Below are 19056 nucleotides of genomic sequence, written 5' to 3' on the forward strand. Positions count from 1 at the left end.
TCAAGGGCGGCCATGATAGAGACCGTCAGCACCATCCATCCGTTGCAGGGCAAACTACAAATTCTGTCATAATGACGTCACCATTACGTATAGCGCAGGCCTTGCGCTCGCGCTGCACTTTCCTTCCATCGCGATGTCGAGCCGCAGAACATCACAACCGCTGTTGAAAGCAAATCCAAGAGCAAAAACTCATAATCAATTCGTAAACAGAGAAGAATCAACACTAGCGACATGCGTGCAACAAAGGACACAGGAGACCAGGTGGGGGCATGCTTTCTTTTATGACAGGTAAATTCGCCATGCGGTTGGAAACGGTATAAATACCCACTAGAGACAATTGATGTTCCGAGGCTGGATCACAGTGACTTTTCAGTGACTTCCATCTTTCATCATAAATGCCCACGACAGAATAATGTGCAAAATAACCAGTATGACAGCCCATGTACTGAATAAGCACGAAAGGATAATGTACAAATTCCACAGGTGGGGCCCAGGACCTTAACGTCCAATGTATGCTGCTATAGCTGTCCTCATGCACATCTGGAACTTTCCACATATCTCTCGCACAAAGAAGGTGGAAGAGTAGTAGTAGGGGGGTGAGAATGACCAAGGGGGCGAAACTACGGCACCCCTGCCATTGAGCCCTGCGCGTATTTTTCCCCGCGCGGCGCGTGTGCGGGGGGTTGTCCACGTGCTTATCGACGAGGGGAGGGCTGCGTGCGCGCTTACCTTCTCACATTTTTCAGCCTGGGCCGACTTCTTTCGACATTTTTGAGCCTTGGCCGACTTAGGTCGCGTATTTTTTCCCGCACCCGCCGGGCGGCGCTGGGGTGGAGGCGCTTACCGATGGGTGGCGCAGCGCCGGAGGGCTGCGTGCGCGCTTGCCAGCTCACGTTTTTCAGCCTGGGTCGACTTCTTTGGCCATACGTGGGCCGACTTCAATCGTTTTTTTTCTCAGCTACAACAGGTGTGCAGTAGGCTGTTTACATGCAAAGGATGGCCATACACAAAAGTACAAGTGAAAATATATTTATTAAAGTCATTAGTGTCAGAAATTATGTTATGACTCTGTGTGAAGGAGAAAAACACAGCCAAGAAACCTGATGCAGAAGAAACACAATACACGTAACAAAGAATATACTTATTACAGGTACGGTACAATAGCATTGAATAGGTATCACAGATCAAACACAATATTGTTTATTAACTGTAATCATACACACAAATTTTCAATGAATCAGAAGGGATAGCACATTTAATCAAAGAGCGCTTACCAGCTCACGTTTTTCAACCTGGGTCGACTTCTTTGGCCATACGTGGGCCGACTTCAATCGTTTTTTTTTCAGCTACAACAGGTGTGCAGTAGGCTGTTTACACGCAAAGGATGGCCATACACAAAAGTATAAGTGAAAATATATTTATCAAAGTCATTAGTGTCAGAAATTATGATATGACTCTGTGTGAAGGAGAAAAACCCAGCCAAGAAACCTGATGCAGAAGAAACACAATACACGTAACAAAGAATATACTTATTACAGGTACGATACAATAGCATTGAATAGGTATCACAGATCAAACACAATATTGTTTATTAACTGTAATCATACACACAAATTTTCAATGAATCAGAAGAGATAGCACATTTAATCAAAGAAGATGTTCTTAATCAATGCGATTACAATCAAAATTACAAGTTTTGTTATAAAAAGTCTGAGATATGTGAGAACCTGATAGATGTTAAGTAATTTCAAGCACAATATCGAAGCTAAGTTTAATATTCCAATATGACACAAACTTAATTAATCAATTTCTATTGAAGTCATAGAAAGTCGCAGTCATAAGGAAATAATTCGAATCGACACATAGCATTAATATAGAACCAATCATCCAACATGTAGGGAAATAATAGCTACACCATATCAAAACGAGAAACGATCACCACATTTAATCAAAGAAGATATTCTTAATCAATATGATTATAAACAAAATTATAAGTTGTGTTATAAAAAGTCTAATATTCCTATACGTGAGAACCATCAGTGCAATAGCGGGAAGTTCTGATAGTTGTATGTAATTAACTGTGAACAGCAGAGACCCTGAAGACTATGGGACACGAACACAAGAAGAAATAAAATCTATACCACTACAAATAAGATATTCCTAATCAAAACAACAGAGTAATCTATCATTCAGAAAATCAGAAGAAAAAATCAAACTCATCAGAAAATAGACATGTTAAAAATGAACTTCACCACATAGCACGCTCCTAGCCAACAAACAGAACTAATGATATCTGCCCCGATTTGTTGAATACGGGTGCCAATAGATGTATGGAAGACCACGGAACACGAACGACACGAACAGAAGAACAAATAAAATCTATACCACTACTATGCACTATGAACTACACCAGCAACGTGCCTATAAGAGCCCGGACACCGCAAATTCATCTTTGCAGTCAGCGGCAGCTGCATGACATGTTGAACTGACTTGTCTGTATGTTACAGGTGGGCCTCTACACTCACTGCTTTTCTCTTGTACTCGGCTTCACGCCGCTGACTGCAAGCCACTTTAGATCTGTATCAATATGTCATGTTATGCTGATACATGTGAAAGTTGCGGCATTCTGTTTACCACGTGAGACACAGTGATCTTCTGTCAAGAATGCCACGCTCCTTTCCACATCGAGTGCTCAGGCGTTCGTACAAACCGTAGCAACTGGACGTGTCAGAGCTGCAAGAGCGGGACCGCAAAGGCGAAGAAACAGGTCTCTTCAGATAACGACAGTAACAAACTAGATAAAATATTCAACATGCTCCAAGACCTCGTGCCGCTGAAAGATAAAGTGTGTGCCATGAGCGAAACACTTGTTCAAATGGAGAGCTCGCTTCAAGTAATGTCTGACGAATATGACCAAGTACTCTCCGAACTTTCCCATCAGAAACAGGAAATAGGCGCCCTTCGAAAGCGTGTAGACAAGATTGAACACAGTGCCGTTCAACTGAGCGCGCTGGAAAGCGTAAAACGGGATCTAAACGACCTTGAGCAATATGGCCGGAGGAATAATCTTGAAATCCATGGTATTCCTTATGCCCCGAAGGAGAGTCTCTTAGACAAACTAAGCGAAGTTGCAGTTCTGAATGTGCCTCAGCCAGACACCAACAGCATCGAGGCAATTCACAGGCTACCGTTCAAACCGGGAAAAATCACCGCAGTAATCGTCCGGTTCACGAACAGATCCATTTGTGAACGTTGGCTGGCCAACAGAAGCAAGCCTCGAATCCATAAAATTGACAACCAAAACATATATGTTAACGAGAACTTGACCGCATCTAATCGAAAACTGTTCTACGACGCTCGAATGCGCGCCAAGTACTTGCACTACAAATTTGTATGGCATAAGTACGGTGCCATATATGTAAGAAAGGACGAATCTGAAAAACCCATCCGTGTAAGCTCCACCGTGGACCTTAACAACCTCGTTTAACCGCGAATAAACTTTGCTGTTTACGTCAGAAGGCCTATATTCTTGCATGAGCTGTGCGTACACAGCACAGAATGCGCTCCACCTGCTGAATACTACACGCGGACCACATACTTTATCGTGTTTACATTTAAATGCTCAGTCACTACGAAACAAACATGATGACGTTGATGCCTTTCTAGCCGTCGGGTTTTCCTTTGACGTTCTCATGTTTTCTGAAACCTGGTTTACTGCTGACGACCCCAGCTATAACCAGCCAGGCTACTCTTGTTTCTCACTCAATCGCACAGATAAGCGAGGAGGCGTCGTCGAAATCCTTTTGTCAAGTGATCTTGCTGATGGCTCGGTAGTTCAGGAATTAATGTGTTCCACACCACATTGCGAATTGTTACCAGTCGAAAGTGGGAAGTTCTTGTACGCAGCTTTATATCGTCCCCCACAAGGAAGCTTCCAAATCTTTTTTGACTGTTTGGAACGCTTGTTATCATACTCATCTGATAACAAGTTGAATGCTGTGATATGCGGAGATTTCAACATAGATCTGCTCACAGATTCTCGTTCTAGTCACGGTCTGAACGATCTACTTGAGAGTTATGGCTTTATGAACGTCATTCGTTCACCAACTCGGGTAACACAAAACTCTTCCACATTAATTGACCTCATGGTAACAAACTGCAATCTTTCGACCATAGTCGCCGGAACAATACAAACTGATCTAAGCGATCATTTCCCAACATTTCTGCCCATGGATACAAATGAGAAACGTAGCAAAACTAATACTGTTCTTAACAAGAAGGCCATAACAGACGCAGGACTGACTTCATTTGAGCAAGCTATTATTCATATCGATTGGGGTACGGTGATGACGTGTACGAACCCTGATGTAGCATTTGATACATTACTAAGTAAATATCAGGAGGCGCATGATCAGTGTTTTCCAGTCCGTGATTTCAGGATGCATAAACGGGTGCGAAAACCTTGGATATTACCGTCACACCTTCGGATGATCAAAAAACGCAATAAGGTCTTCGCTCAATTCCTGAAAAACCGTGCTGAGGCAAATTGGCTGGTGTACAAAGATTGTAGGAACAAGGTCACCTCCGTGCCCCGTTCAAGCAAACTTGCATACATTCATGCCCAGCTGAACACTAGAGATACCAAGGCGCTATGGAGAAATTTGAACTCCTTGCTAGAAAGGCATGTTCCCAGTCCGCCCCTCTCCACACTTACAATCGGTGGGACAGAAGTAAGCGGCAGTCATCTCGCTATGGCGTTTAATGAACATTTTATACGGTCCGTGGGCGTGGGTACAGGAGATACACCAGTGTTCTATGATCAAACACCAACTTTTTCCTGTTTTCTGCATCCAACGGATGCTGAGGAAGTGTCTTCCATTATCTTGTCTTTGAAAACTAGTACTTCCCTAGACGCTTTCGGGTTAGATGTGCGAAGCCTCAAGCATGTGTCCCGATTTATTTCACCCGTACTCTCACATATCTGTAATCTCTGTATCTCACATGGTGTGTTCCCGACAAACATGAAAATAGCGAGAGTTTTACCAATTTTTAAAAAAGGTGACCGCAATGTCCTGTCAAACTACAGACCAATTTCTGTTCTGCCATACTTCTCGAAGGTCTTGGAAAGAGTTGTCTATAAGAGGCTTCTTTGCTACCTAGAAAAACACCAAGTTCTTTCGTCAAGGCAGTACGGGTTTAGGCAAAATAAGTCTACAGAACTTGCTCTCATTAGACAGAAAGAGGCTATCCTAAATAACTTCGAAGCGAAAAATGTTGTGCTGGGTGTATACATAGATTTTTCCAAGGCATTTGATACACTAAACCATGCAGTGCTTTCTAAGTCATTACGGTATTCGTGGTATGGCCTTATCGTTCTTCAAGTCGTATCTCTCGGATCGCTGTCAGTTCGTTTCACTAGACCATCAGAATGTATCGCGCTCCCTACATATCAAAGCAGGAGTGCCACAGGGCAGCATACTTGGTCCTCTGCTGTTTCTGCTGTACATAAATGACATCGCCACATTACACCCAAATATAGTTTTGTACGCAGATGATGTATCACTCTTAGTCAGCGGGAAAACATTCGATGAAGTAGCTGCGGAAACCAACGAAGTCCTAAGAAACGTAACCAGCTGGGCATCACAGAACCAACTCACAATCAATACCGAAAAGACGTTGTCGAGTCTCTTCACACAACGTGGCTCACACATTGTACCCAACAAGGATATTGTCGTTGGACACTCAAAAGTTAAGCTCGCTCAAAGCATTAAAATCCTTGGAGTCATATTTGACCACGTTACTGTGGCACAATCACATCTCTTCCATTGCATCCCAAATCAGTAAGACTCTTAGCCTGCTGCACAAAAACAAATTCTTCCTCCCCACCTCCTATAAGCGACTACTATATCACTCTCTTATTCAATCCAGACTAAGTTATTGCAACCTCGTATGGGGATCAGCATCTAAGACGTCTCTTCAACGTCTTCACATTCTGCAAAAGAGGGCCATCCGTATCATCGAAGGAGCCCCATGTGACATTACAACAAAGCCCCTTTTTCGCAAACACCATATCCTACCGATCTTTCAACAATATACGTATCGCCTTGCTCTTTCATATAAACACTCCAAGAGGAACCCAAACGACTTGGCCACGCTATCACAAGTCACAAAAAATAAGAAATCTTACGCCTTTCGTAACTCGGACATCTACTCTGTGCCATTCTCACGTTCTGGTTATGGACTACAGAGATTACAGGTAACAGTCCCTCGTCTTTTGAATGCCCTTCATCTACATAGTATTGACATCTGTAGCGTGTCCTTCAGAAAGCTGAAAACATTACTTTTTGAAACTGATATTAGGTTGTTCTAATTCTAAGGCTGTTCTGGAAACATTACCTTTGAACCTGATATTAAGCTGTTCTATTTGCATATTTACTCCTAACTGCACGCGTTGCATCTGCAATCCTGATTGCCTATTTGTTGCATATATCATGTGCTTTTGATATCAGTAATTATTGTATTGTTTTAACTGCGGTACTACTGTAAGCACTGTGGTACTGTCAATTGTGGTAAGCGTGAATTTGTAAATTATGTCTTGATCGTTTTTTTCTTTGGAGTTTGTATAAGTCTTGCATGTCTTGTCCAGATGCCCTGATTGTAAGGGGGCCGAGACGTTTCTCAAGCTTCCAGCTTTTTGTCTCGGCTCCCCTATCGTTCTGATGGTAAATGATAAATAAATAAATAAATAAAAAGAAGATATTCCTAATCAAAACAACAGAGTAATTTATCATTCAGAAAATCAGAAGAAAAAATCAAACTCATCAGAAAACAGACATGTTAAAAATGAACTTCACCACATAGCACGCTCCTAGCCAACAAACAGAACTAATGATATCTGCCCCGATTTGTTGAAGACGGGTGCCAATAGATGTATGGAAGACCACGGAACACGAACGACACGAACAGAAGAAGAAATAAAATCTATACCACTACAAAGAAGATATTCCTAATCAAAACAACAGAGTAATTTATCATTCAGAAAATCAGAAGAAAAAATCAAACTCATCAGAAAATAGACATGTTAAAAATGAACTTCACCACATAGCACGCTCCTAGCCAACAAACAGAACTAATGATATCTGCCCTGATTTGTTGAAGACGGGTGCCGATAGATGTATGGAAGACCACGGAACACAAACGACAAGAATGCAAGAGGAAATAAAATCTATACTACTACAAAGAAGATATTCTTAATCAATATGATGACAATCAAATTACAAATTGTATTATAAAAAGTCTAATATTCCTATACGTGGGAACCATCATTGCAATAGCGTCAATATCTGTCATAACATTTCGAGCGCAATAACGAATCTCAGTTTCATATTCCAACATTACTCAACTTTTAATTTCTTATTAAGTGAACAGCATAGACGTAAGGAAATAACGAGAAACAACACAATCAACAGCTACAGTTAATAGGGAGCCGAACCTGCGCACCATTCAACACATAGAGAAATAATAGCTAATCAATCTATCCAAAGGCGAAATATTACAATATAGCACAGGCTTAACGCTGAAGAACAGAGGAACACGCGGCGACACGTAAACAACAACAGAGGAAAATAATATATCATTGAACCGTCATAAAATCGACCAATATACAATTTTCATTCTAACAAACACTACGAACCTTGATGGAGGTATCCAAGACGTAGAAAATATGCACTGTTTTCATCTCAGTTTTCACTCTTTTCCTCAAAGCCGGGAGACTTTATGTCTTTACCTATATGACCAAGCTCTCATGCTTTATCACTCAAAGGGTTAGGAGTTATATTATTTCGTCCAGCAAACAGGGCGCTCTAGAGGTCAGATAAGAGAGTTCAAAGGCGATATATTTTATTGTGCAGCGCAAATAGATGTCGATATGACTCGCGGGGATCACTATCTTTTCGCACCCGGAAATCTTTCGTCAAAGCGGTTGACAAGTCGACTAAGTTTGTACAGATGCGATATTCTTATTGAACATGTAGAGAAAGTCCAAATTATTAAATGGTAGCAACAATACTCAATCAGAAATGAGAAACAAATTTAATTACATCAATTTTTGTAATATCTTGCAACAGAAATTTCTAATGAACCACACAGAAAAATCAAATGTGAAACACAACTCAGAATATGAGGCATTCCCAACTCAGAGATTATTTTTACTTATCTCAATCGAGTGAACAATTGAAACAAATACGACAGAATTAATACATCATGCATACATAATGTCCAACTCATAGAATATCAGTCGAACCTGAAATAAAACATTATTTTATTCAGACAAATCATTTCTAAGCAAGAAGCGTGATTACACCGTAGAATCTGTACAGAAACTTGTCATTTCCAATGAATAAACATGATCAACTAGTGAATTCAAGCGATAAAGTGTAATGAAGCCCGACGACCCCCAACACCAACATCAAGTTAGGGAGGGACGGGCTCTAGTATGGTCTTGTACTGAAACAAATACGACACAATTAATACATCATGCATACATGATGTCCAACTCATAGAATATCAGTCGAACCTGAAACAAAACAATAATTAATTCAGACAAATAATTTCGAAGCAAGTAGCGTGAATACACACCGTAGAATCTGTACAGAAACTTGTCATTTTCAATGAATAAACATGATCAACTAGTGGATTCAAGCGATAACGTGTGATGAAACCCGACGACTCCCACAACACCAACATCAAGTTATGGAGGGACGGGCTCTAGTATGGCCTTGTACATAGAATCATTGAAAGCGCACATTTTTTCTTACTCATCACATCTTTTTGTAAATCAATTTCCATAATTCTCATGGGATGTGGATATTAATAACATTCTAAAAAAATTAATCAATAAAATGAGCATAGATATGCTTTTACTGTGTAGACTGTGTACTGTGTAGAAGTGTAGACGCGCACTTGAAAACAGAAGAGACAATTGTTCTACATTGAAAAGATGGACAGATTTTGTGCTCGCTACCCTAAGTCATGGGAAGATGTGATAAAACACTGCTTCGAAAAGCTACATTATCCATTATCTCCATTATCGCTGCATTTCAATACGTCCTAGACATGGTCGTATTCGGAGATATGGTACAAACTACAGAACTGAAGATGCAAGAATTTATATGCCGAATCTACAATACTTATAAAAATATCTGCACATCAACGTCGGAAGGGCCACTGGGATTGATGGCGGAGTTTTTGACATTTGCTAACGAAGAATTGAAATACACTAGACCAGATGTAATTGTAATCATTGCAATGGGCATTGCGTTCATCAAGAAAGCAGTCAGATCAAATTATCATATAGAAACGGTCCATATCGCACGGTTCATTCCGGATTTGTTGAAATTACACATATCTGAGATGGAAAGCACATAAAATCTTATCACATGATATGTTCCACGTTCCACGGCAACGCAATTATTTTATTCTACCAGTCAGTGATGTCGAATGAACAGAAGTTCAACATTGTCGTGCAAGGTCTGACGTGTCATCACTTACTGAAACTCAACAAATATATCAATTGCGGTGGACTACCGGACGATTTTCATCTAATACTCTCTTGTACGCCATTCAAGAATCTTGATACAAAGAAAGGAAACATCAATAAGAGACTGTGCAAGTTCATCGCGACAAAGTGCAAGTTGTTGAAGCAATACAAACACGGCGACAACATATCACCTGCGTTAATCAACACTGGATTCAAGCGCCCAATAATCAGAATAAACTACTTGGTGTCTTCGGAATTCATGAATCAAGACAACAAACGAAAACTTGGAATAGTTTGGAATAGAGTTGTAATTTATCGGAATAAACAAGCATATAATTGAAATAATAATTGTATTCTTTGTCATCATTGTAATGTATTCTACGCATCGCAACGAAAACAGCTTATGATTAGATTGAAGATTGCTAAGGAGACGAATATTCCACACTGTGTGTAAGAATTCTCATATGGAATGAGACCTGACCATCAAATAGGTTTTACCCGACTGCACTCTGTACAAGTTCAACATCCGAAGGATAGAATTTAGAGGCATGATACATCAGTCTATGATTACAAAAAAGGATCACTAATCTCTTGTGAAAACTTATCATATTTCATGAATTAAATTCCACAGTGCATGTATATTTCTCAATCAATTGCACTAGCCCAGACGTATAGTAAAAGAAGAAGAAAATGCGTCTTTGACAAGCAACCCGATTGGAGTGCGGAATAAATAAATAGATATTTTCGTCAACACAGTTGTCCGTTTGTATGACTGGATAGGAAAAATGAGCCGTTCAAGATAGGGCAAAACGGGAAATAAGGCAAGATAACTGATTGCGGCGGGATAAGTCAAAGCGTTCGCGACACAGTGTCATCGACTTTTACAATCGCATTCGCGTTCACCCAAGCAGCACAATGCACTCAAAGTCGAGTGCAATAGGGGTGGACGGGTAGGTGGAACGCCTTGAACACACTCGTGAAACTAAAGAACACTGATAAGACACATACCGGCCACCCCCATTGCACTCGACTTTCAGTACATTGTGCTGCTTGGGCAGTGCCTGCGAGATAATACGAAGCCTTCGCGAAAAGCGAATCTATTATCAAATGCCGCGATGCAAATGGAGGATTTTACAAGCATGATGTGCAGGCGAAGTCTTCATTTCTGATCACGTAATCTTCCTAACACACAACACACAAACGTATATGAAGTAATTTCCAAGTGGCAATCAGATTTTGGGAGAAACGGATCACACAACCGCCATCAGAAATGATTAACCAGTATATATGATGAGCGTTATGCATAAACACAATGGAAGATATGTTATATTAATTATAATAAGCAGATCAGCGCAGGTCACACATAAACGTAGATCCAATTCACAAAATATACTCGAGATTTCCTGTAGCCATACAGAAAAACTATCACATTATTTTAGTGTCATAGCATCCGGGCACTACAAATGGAAAGGCCACACTTTAATTTTATAAGTCTTTAGCTCATAACGTTGTAAAACGCAGATAGTGATCCCCCCAAAGATCCCCGAAAATATAGTGATCCCCGCGAGTCATATCGACATCTATTTGCGCTGCACAATAAAATATATCGCCTTTGAACTCTCTTATCTGACCTCTAGAGTGCCCCGTTTGCTGGACGAAGTAATATAGCCCCTAACCCTTTGAGTGATAAAGCATGAGAGCTTGGTCATATAGGTAAAGACATAAAGTCTCCCGGCTTTGAGGAAAAGAGTGAAAACTGAGATGAAAACAGTGCATATTTTCTACGTCTTGGATACCTCCATCAAGGTTCGTAGTGTTTGTTAGAATGAAAATTGTATATTGGTCGATTTTATGATGGTTCAATGATAGATTATTTTCCTCTGTTGTTGTTTACTTGTCGCCGCGTGTTCCTCTGTTCTTCAGCGTTAATCCTGTGCTATATTGTGATATTTCGCCTTTTGATAGATTGATTAGCTATTATTTCTCTGTTGGCCGCACTCAAGTGGGCATCGTCACGACTATAGCAAAAAAAAAAAAAGGAAAGTGGGAGAGGGGAGTTGAGGACTTCAAAATGATGCAGAGGCAGGATGACCGATGGACGGAGGCACACTGTAGGTGAGAGGTGCACTAGAGTGGTCTTTCCGCTAGGCCCCTTTCTTGAAGAAAGCGCACGAGGCCGCGAGTTTTTGAAAGTCGTTCCGCACAACAACCTTCGGGGAAGAGGACGTCCGTCAGTATGCCAGGCCTGGCGTGGGGAAGATGAGTTTCCCGCATAGTATGGTATGCACGGCATTCTGTCAGGATATGCGCGATAGTCTCCGGATGATTACAGTGTCCACAACTGGAGTCTCCCTGGAGCCGATCTTGAACAGTTGCGAGTTCGTGAACGCAGATCCCGTGCGTAATCGATGGAGCATTGTCTGCATACCACGGGGAAGACCTTTCGTGGGTGGGATCGTTCGTGGTGGACGTGGGTCGGTGATTCTGCATGATGTTCTGTATGCCAGGATGACGCACCTCAACTAGCTGTTTGACGACCATGTGCCTGTCAGTGTCGGCCGGGACTGGTACCCAGGCAGCACACGACATCGGGCCGATATCAGCAGCAAGTTGGGCATGTCGGCCCAACATATCCCCGACACTGCCAACTTGTGACTGATGTACGACACAAGTTGGCAATGTCGGCTCAATGTATATCTGCCCGATAGATCCCGATATATCCCGATATCTGCCCAACTCTGGGCGGTGTTGCAAAGTGTATGTTGGGCCGATATCGGGGGTGTCGGCAGGAGCACATCGGGGTGCTGCTTGGGATAAACAATTTGAGCACAGGTAACTCACACACTTCTGGTACATCTTACAAATTATACGTAGTGCATAGTCCACATCCACTGGTTAGTCGCGTGCCGTCCCAAACTGCGGCAAAAGGCAGAGGATCCTCCGAGAGCCAGGATCACAGAGGTATCGGCCCGCCATCGGTCGCTCATCCACAACTGACATCGGCCCACTGCCTCACTGTGACATCGGCCCCGTGTACAGCTGTGATGAAAGCCCGACCTCGGGTGATGTTTCAAAACGGATGTTGGGCCGACATGATGGGTGTCGCCAAACGAACACTGGGCCGCTGTCAGCCCAACATCGGTGTGCTGCCTGGGTAAGGAAGGGCTGCAGCTGTGGTGTGCTGAGGAAGCTAGCGCCATCATCATGCGCCGACTAAAAACTTCAATGCGGAGGCAAGGCCAAGCCAAGTATGTGGCATTGCCGTCATTCGCAACCGCCGGAAGCGGAACCAGCTCTCACCAACTCCCCATAGAGCCCATAGTATAGGTAAATTCACACAACACTGGGCACACGACCAATGAGAATGCAGTGATTGCTCTTTCAATCCTCCAATCAGAAGTCTTTCCGTCTGGCTCGCAGCCCGATCGGTTCTGGCTGTTGGTGACTTCTGCTTTCCATACTGGCTTGTACCGGCTACCCCTGACCTCTACGTCTACTAGCTTTTTTATGCACGCCGTAAAGTTATTCCGTGATTCCCAAACAACTGTGAAAAGTGTCGTAATGAACAGAAATTTATTTGAGTCATTATACTGACACAATCGGTGGGTTGAGGCATATACATACACTGAGCGTACTGAGTCCATTGCGTAGCGCTTCCTAGCACACTGGAACAAAGTTCAAACTTGCAAATCACGCGTATCGACACAGCTTATTCCCAGCAACGGAACAACTGTCACATACTTGCGCACAATCTCTTGATCATCATGTCCTTGCCTGCTACACGTCAAACATAAAATGCGGCTGCTTCATGAATCCTATTTTCTTGTCACCGCTATGCTGATCTGACGGCGCTCGAACATGTTCATCGAGCCAGAATTCACGACAACACTTCAGTTTGAAATCCGATTGGCTGTTCGTAGACCGATGCTTGTGTCGAGAAACAGTACAACACGATCAAAGACACCATAATACACGGATAAGACGGCGAACGGCGAACGCACTTGCGTCCCAACGAAAGACACCGCCGACCCGGCGTCAGTGTCGCCAACTTTTTTCGGCGCTCCCTCCAAGTCAACCACAAAACCCTCTAGAATCTGGACAGAAACACCCATTTCTAAAAATATCGCGTATTTTCAGTGAAATAATTAGATATTGATGATATACTGATATATTCACTTGCGCGGAACAAGATGTCACAGGTTTTGTATACGCAGGCATGTCCTTTACCGAGCAACGCCCCGACTCGAGTTGAGGTGAGAGTAGTCAGAAAATAAAAATAGAGTAGGGCAGTAAGTAGAGTGGGGATCGAGTCTAGAAGTCTGGCAGAACGCACTGCATGATGTCGTCGGGAAGATCTTTGTGAGCTTGCGAAGTGCTTGCAGACGTACGTGGCTCCGACGCACTGCCAGCTGGGGTGTATGCGGTTATGGTGCCAATGGAGCGCAGCACGTTTTCGGGCAGTTCATAGTCACGACAGCACTTTTTGTTTCTTTTAAGTCCAGCACGGACGCTCAGTATGGCGTTTAATACCCCGAGTCCCATTCGGTTTCGCATTTTGTTTTTCACGGTGTTCATTGCACTAAACAACCTCTCAACCTCGGCGTTCGAACATGGCAGAACTTGAAGGCGGATTGCAAAGTCCGCTAGCTCCTTGTACGGATTTTCCCCTGTGGCGTCCCTGTATTTGTCCACTTTGCTCCAGAATTTCACAGTGTCAGTGGTGTTCGTCCACTGTACAAGTGTCAGGTTATTCCACTGGAAGTCTATACGGGTTATAGTGCTGTCGTTCAAGCCTCTCTGCTCCATGATCGGGACAAGAGAATCTTTGACTGCTCGGAGATTTTTTGAAGGCGACAACAGGCTGACCGTCTCAAGGACGCTGGCGTTTTCCGGAATCCTTTGTTGCAGCTGCCTAATGAGACATTTGACGAACTCAACACATCTATCGCGAATGCCACCCTCGTCAATACGTAGACCCTTTTCTCGAAGCTCGCCCATTTTCTTCCCGAAGCTGTAGCCACGGTACGGCTTTGGATCCAGATAGCTGTCGATGTTTGTAGTCAGAACATCCACGCGTCATGTCGGAAGAAGCACCTTCTGAGCGAGCGATCTAAGCAACGTCACGAGGTCAGTTAACAGCCTCAAAGGGTCAGCCGTGTCTGCCTGGAAAGACTTGATGACTCTCTGAACGTCGGCCAGTATAGGCCTGAGGAACAACAAGTACGCCCTGTTCGTCTCGTCCTTGTACATGGTGTAAAGAACCTCAGCCGCGTAACATTTCTCGACGAGACGAGTCACCTCAAAGTGCAACTGAAGCTCAGTCCACTGGTCGAGAATTCGCGAAATAGCAGTCTCAATGGAGAGCCATCTCGTGTCACTTGTTTGCACAAGCTTTAGTGGTTCCTGGCCGTCATTAAGGCATTTATAAATCCTCTCGTTTGTTGCCTGACGTGCACTTGATCTTGCAAACCAGTTGTAGGTTTCGCTCACGAGGTGCTCTAAACTTCTCGGCAGACTTTCTCTCGTCGCACAAGAGACAGCCAGCTGTAGAGTGGCAGACACACCTGATCAGGACCAAGTTCGGCACCTCTTCCTTCATCTTTGCGTAGACACCGTTGTTGATGCCCGTCATCACGCTTGCATTATCAGTGCCAATTCCTTCCAGATTCTTTAAGTTACGCGAAAACTTGCGCAGAGCATTTTTCACGGCATCCACAATGCCTTGTGCGTTGCATTCTTCGAGCCTTTCCAGAGCCAGAAATGTGGACACAAGGCTGCTTCTGTTTTGGCTGAAGTATATTACTACAATACCGAGCAACTTCGTCAGAGTTATGTCCGTGAAGAAGACTGTACTTCCCCTCACCGATATCATCTCTCAGTTCTTTGGCAAAGTGTGGAGAGATGATATTCTGCAACATGGCAGTGCATTTCGTTCTGTGAAGCTTTACTCCTGCTGCAGCCAGACTGTCGGAGATTTTATGCTTGTACAGTTCTCCAAGGTGGTCGACGGACAAAAGTGAACAATGAGAGGCGACAAATAGTGCCAGGGCACCTTCTAGTGTGCATCGGCTCTCGAGCTGCGCATGAAAGGTAGTCTGGGTTGCATAGCGCTTGAGAAAAGTGATGTAGCCTCCCTGTGCTTTGCTGTTAGGGCATGATCATGCAAGTCCTTGCGCTCCGCGGTAAGAGTGCAACAGCAGAACTTACACCTTGCTTTATGCGGGCTTTGGGATACCTCTTCAAGCCAGTCTTTGAATTCATCAAGTTTAAGCTACTCCTCGGAGAACTTCTGTCGGTATGGTGACTTCTTCTCTGGATTAGAAGGCTCCCCAATTATTGTGAGGAGGGATATTGTGCCCCAGAAGCAAACAGACTCGCGAAAAATCCAAAAACCAGCACGCGTCCGCCGTCACGGAGAGGATCGGACGCTTGGCCGGAGCAGACGCCAGCACACGAAGCACGAAGAAACCCCGAGTAAGCCGCATAAGGTGTGCAACACACTACTTTCTAAAACATCGTTCTGAAACTTCTGCAGTTTGTCGTCTGACATTCGTTGAGCCTGTTTTGGGGTCGTATTAGCAAAAATTTTATGGGTACCTGACGAAAGTTGAAATTCCTCTGAAATCCCTCCGAAGTGAAACCGAAACCTCCAGATTTTGCGAGGCAGTGGGGGCTGGCGGGACCAAGGGCCCGAAATAGACCTGTGCGCCGATGCCACTTTGACCGGCGGCGGCGGCGTCAGCGGCGCGAGGGCGTAAACGCGTATGCAAGCGCTGGTGGCCTGCGAGGTGTATACCATGTAGACTACAGTCGAAACCACATTATAAAAAGGCTCCACTTTTTATTTGAAAAAAAAAAAAGATGTCTAACCGTAACAAATTGATCACGAAGAGATCTACTTCGATCACATCTGACTAGAACAAGCAGTGAAAGCCCGTAATCTGTGCACAGTGACATGGTTGCACACGCGTTGTACCCTCAGGGGGAATTTTTACAGAGGGCATAGTTGTCATGCACAAAAAACACCCCGGCCAGCGGATGAGGGGCAACGGCCCCCTTGCCCTCCATCACTGTGCCCATGGGGATCAACCTAATACTGCCACGAATGAATGAAAACAACAACAATAATAATGACAGTATAGGAGCCACAAAGCTCGAGCGTTTTATACACGTCCCCTTTTACCAATGTTTTGCATTCGTTCAGCAACGATGAGAAGATTTTCATGTACCAACATACTCATTTATCGAACAGCTTATCTCCATCCTTCTGTTTTGCGTTTATCAGGCACTCCTCGCAGAAGAAATAAGGTGCTAAGAGCTAAGTGCTAAGGTGCTAGAGCAACCACACCGCGCTCGTTTTCAATGAACTTGGGATCTTATCAACAGAGAACAACGACACGCGCTTGAAAAACGGAGATCCAGTCTCTGATGCCATGACAGTTCAATACTCGCGGAAGCGCGCGAAACCACTTTGAGGTTCGCGCTCCGCAGTGGAACCGATCGGAACACGGAACGCGCGCGGGATATCAGCGCGCCGGGGTGGAGCCAGCTGCGGCGTCAGCGCGCAGAGAAATGGCGGCTCGCGGCGCGGCGGCGCACAGGTCTAGCCCGAAACTCGCCATTCCTTTGCGGGATAAAGTAAGGCACTTCATGCCTTTCACGTCATCGGACGTCAGAAAACGTCATAAATTGAACGTCATGGAGACATCCGGTGGCTAGTAATTACTGATTGGTTCCCATGACGATGAATTCGTTTTCTGGCCGATGATTGGCCGTTTTCAAATTTGTTCGCGAGCGCTCAAACAGGCGACAGCGCGGCGACTGTTCCGGCTGGAACCGGCGTCCACGGAGTCGCCAGCGTCCGTTTCGGACGGCTCATGTTGTGTAGCGGTTGGGTTGGACTATGAGTTCGGATTTTTCTTGTTTAAAAACGCAAGATGTATCATGTGAATGTCCTCCAACAGTGACAGCTGGCAGGGAAGATGCCTGCAACATTTCTGCTCTGCTTCTTGGTGTAGGAACTATTCGAGCGTCCGAACGCCTCGTACCCAATGCCCGGTCTACGGCTGCCGACAGGTAAGTCATTTGTCACTGCTTGTTACCTTACAACACCGCATTCGTTTCGTGTATTGTGAATAAGTAGCTTAACAGTTACCGTAAATCGGGACCGGAATACGCTGTGACCGAGACCGACAGCGTAGCTTGCAGATACGATGGTAGACTATATTTCTTTTCGTGAAGCAATATCATCTAAATGTTATGATTAAATACCCGCTCACGTCGTGCTGTATGACGCTACTGCAGGTCTGATTCTCGGTGATTTCGCTCGACAAGTTTCGTCTGGCGTTGACTTCTCTTCTGTACGTAGCCAAGTTTGTCAGGCTATTCGGCCTGAATATATTATTGTGAAGTAGCGCAATAAAAGGTATTTTTTCTGCTAAGGTCGTTTATCACACCCCATGGTTGCGAGCTTCACACATCCCTACCACCGTTCTTATTTTTCGCGCTCAATAGCACCTTTATTCTTTCTATTTACATTGCAACTTTCGCATGCATAGCTGTATATCTTATACTAATTTTCATCTTGCAGACACTGAGCTCCAGTCCCCGGTAGCAGTCCCCTTTGAAAAAATAAACGGTGAGCATAACTGCATGTCAATTGCTCTGCTCCCTGTAACAGTTTCCTTTCTCTTTGCAGTGTTTCGATGCCAGAGCTAACTGGTGGGTGCACATGGTTCCTTCGTATGTTCTTCCTTTGAAAAAATAAACGGTGAGCATAACTGCATGTCAATTGCTCTGCTCCCTGTAACAGTTTCCTTTCTTTTTGCAGTGTTTTGATGCCAGAGCTGACTGATGGGTGCACATGGTTCCTTCGTATGTTCTTCCTTTGAAAAAATAAACGGTGAGCATAACTGCATGTCAATTGCTCTGCTCCCTGTAACAGTTTCCTTTCTCATTGCAGTGTTACGATGCCAGAGCTAACTGGCGGGTGCACATGGTTCCTTCGTATGTTCTTCCTTTGAAAAAATAAACGGTGAGCATAACTGCATGTCAATTGCTCTGCTCCCTGTAACAGTTTCCTTTCTTTTTGCAGTGTTTTGATGCCAGAGCTGACTGATGGGTGCACATGGTTCCTTCGTATGTTCTTCCTTTGAAAAAATAAACGGTGAGCATAACTGCATGTCAATTGCTCTGCTCCCTGTAACAGTTTCCTTTCTCATTGCAGTGTTACGATGGCAGAGCTAACTGGCGGGTGCACATGGTTCCTTCGTATGTTCTTCCTTTGAAAAAATAAACGGTGAGCATAACTGCATGTCAATTGCTCTGCTCCCTGTAACAGTTTCCTTTCTCTTTGCAGTGTTTCGATGCCAGAGCTAACTGATGGGTGCACATGGTTCCTTCGTATGATCTTCCTTTAAAGAAATAAACGGTGAGTATAACTGCATGTCAATTGCTCTGCTCTCTGTAACAGTTTCCTTTCTCTTTGCAGTGTTTCGATGCCAGAGCTAACTGATGGC

At 43.9% G+C, this 19056-nt stretch overlaps 1 protein-coding gene and 1 long non-coding RNA gene across 2 annotated transcripts; both read left to right on the forward strand.

Moving 5' to 3' along the window:
- Positions 1-2812: 2812 nt before the first annotated feature.
- Positions 2813-3487, forward strand: LOC135367754 (uncharacterized). Its single transcript, XM_064600921.1, has one exon. The coding sequence runs from the start codon at positions 2813-2815 to the stop codon at positions 3485-3487; it is 675 nt and encodes a 224-aa protein (XP_064456991.1).
- Positions 3488-17376: 13889 nt separating this feature from the next.
- Positions 17377-18698, forward strand: LOC135400328 (uncharacterized). Its single transcript, XR_010424587.1, has 5 exons — positions 17377-17614; positions 18129-18176; positions 18237-18308; positions 18369-18440; positions 18633-18698. It is a non-coding gene; the product is annotated as an uncharacterized LOC135400328 (long non-coding RNA).
- The last annotated feature ends 358 nt before the right edge of the window (positions 18699-19056 follow it).

The sequence above is a fragment of the Ornithodoros turicata genome, chromosome 1, assembly GCF_037126465.1.
Source record: "Ornithodoros turicata isolate Travis chromosome 1, ASM3712646v1, whole genome shotgun sequence".
NCBI classification, from domain to species: Eukaryota; Metazoa; Arthropoda; class Arachnida; order Ixodida; family Argasidae; genus Ornithodoros; species Ornithodoros turicata.

Bases quoted from the DNA above. Each gene is read 5' to 3' on its own strand.
- LOC135367754 (XM_064600921.1), top strand. From the start codon at position 2,813: ATGCTCCAAGACCTCGTGCCGCTGAAAGATAAAGTGTGTGCCATGAGC.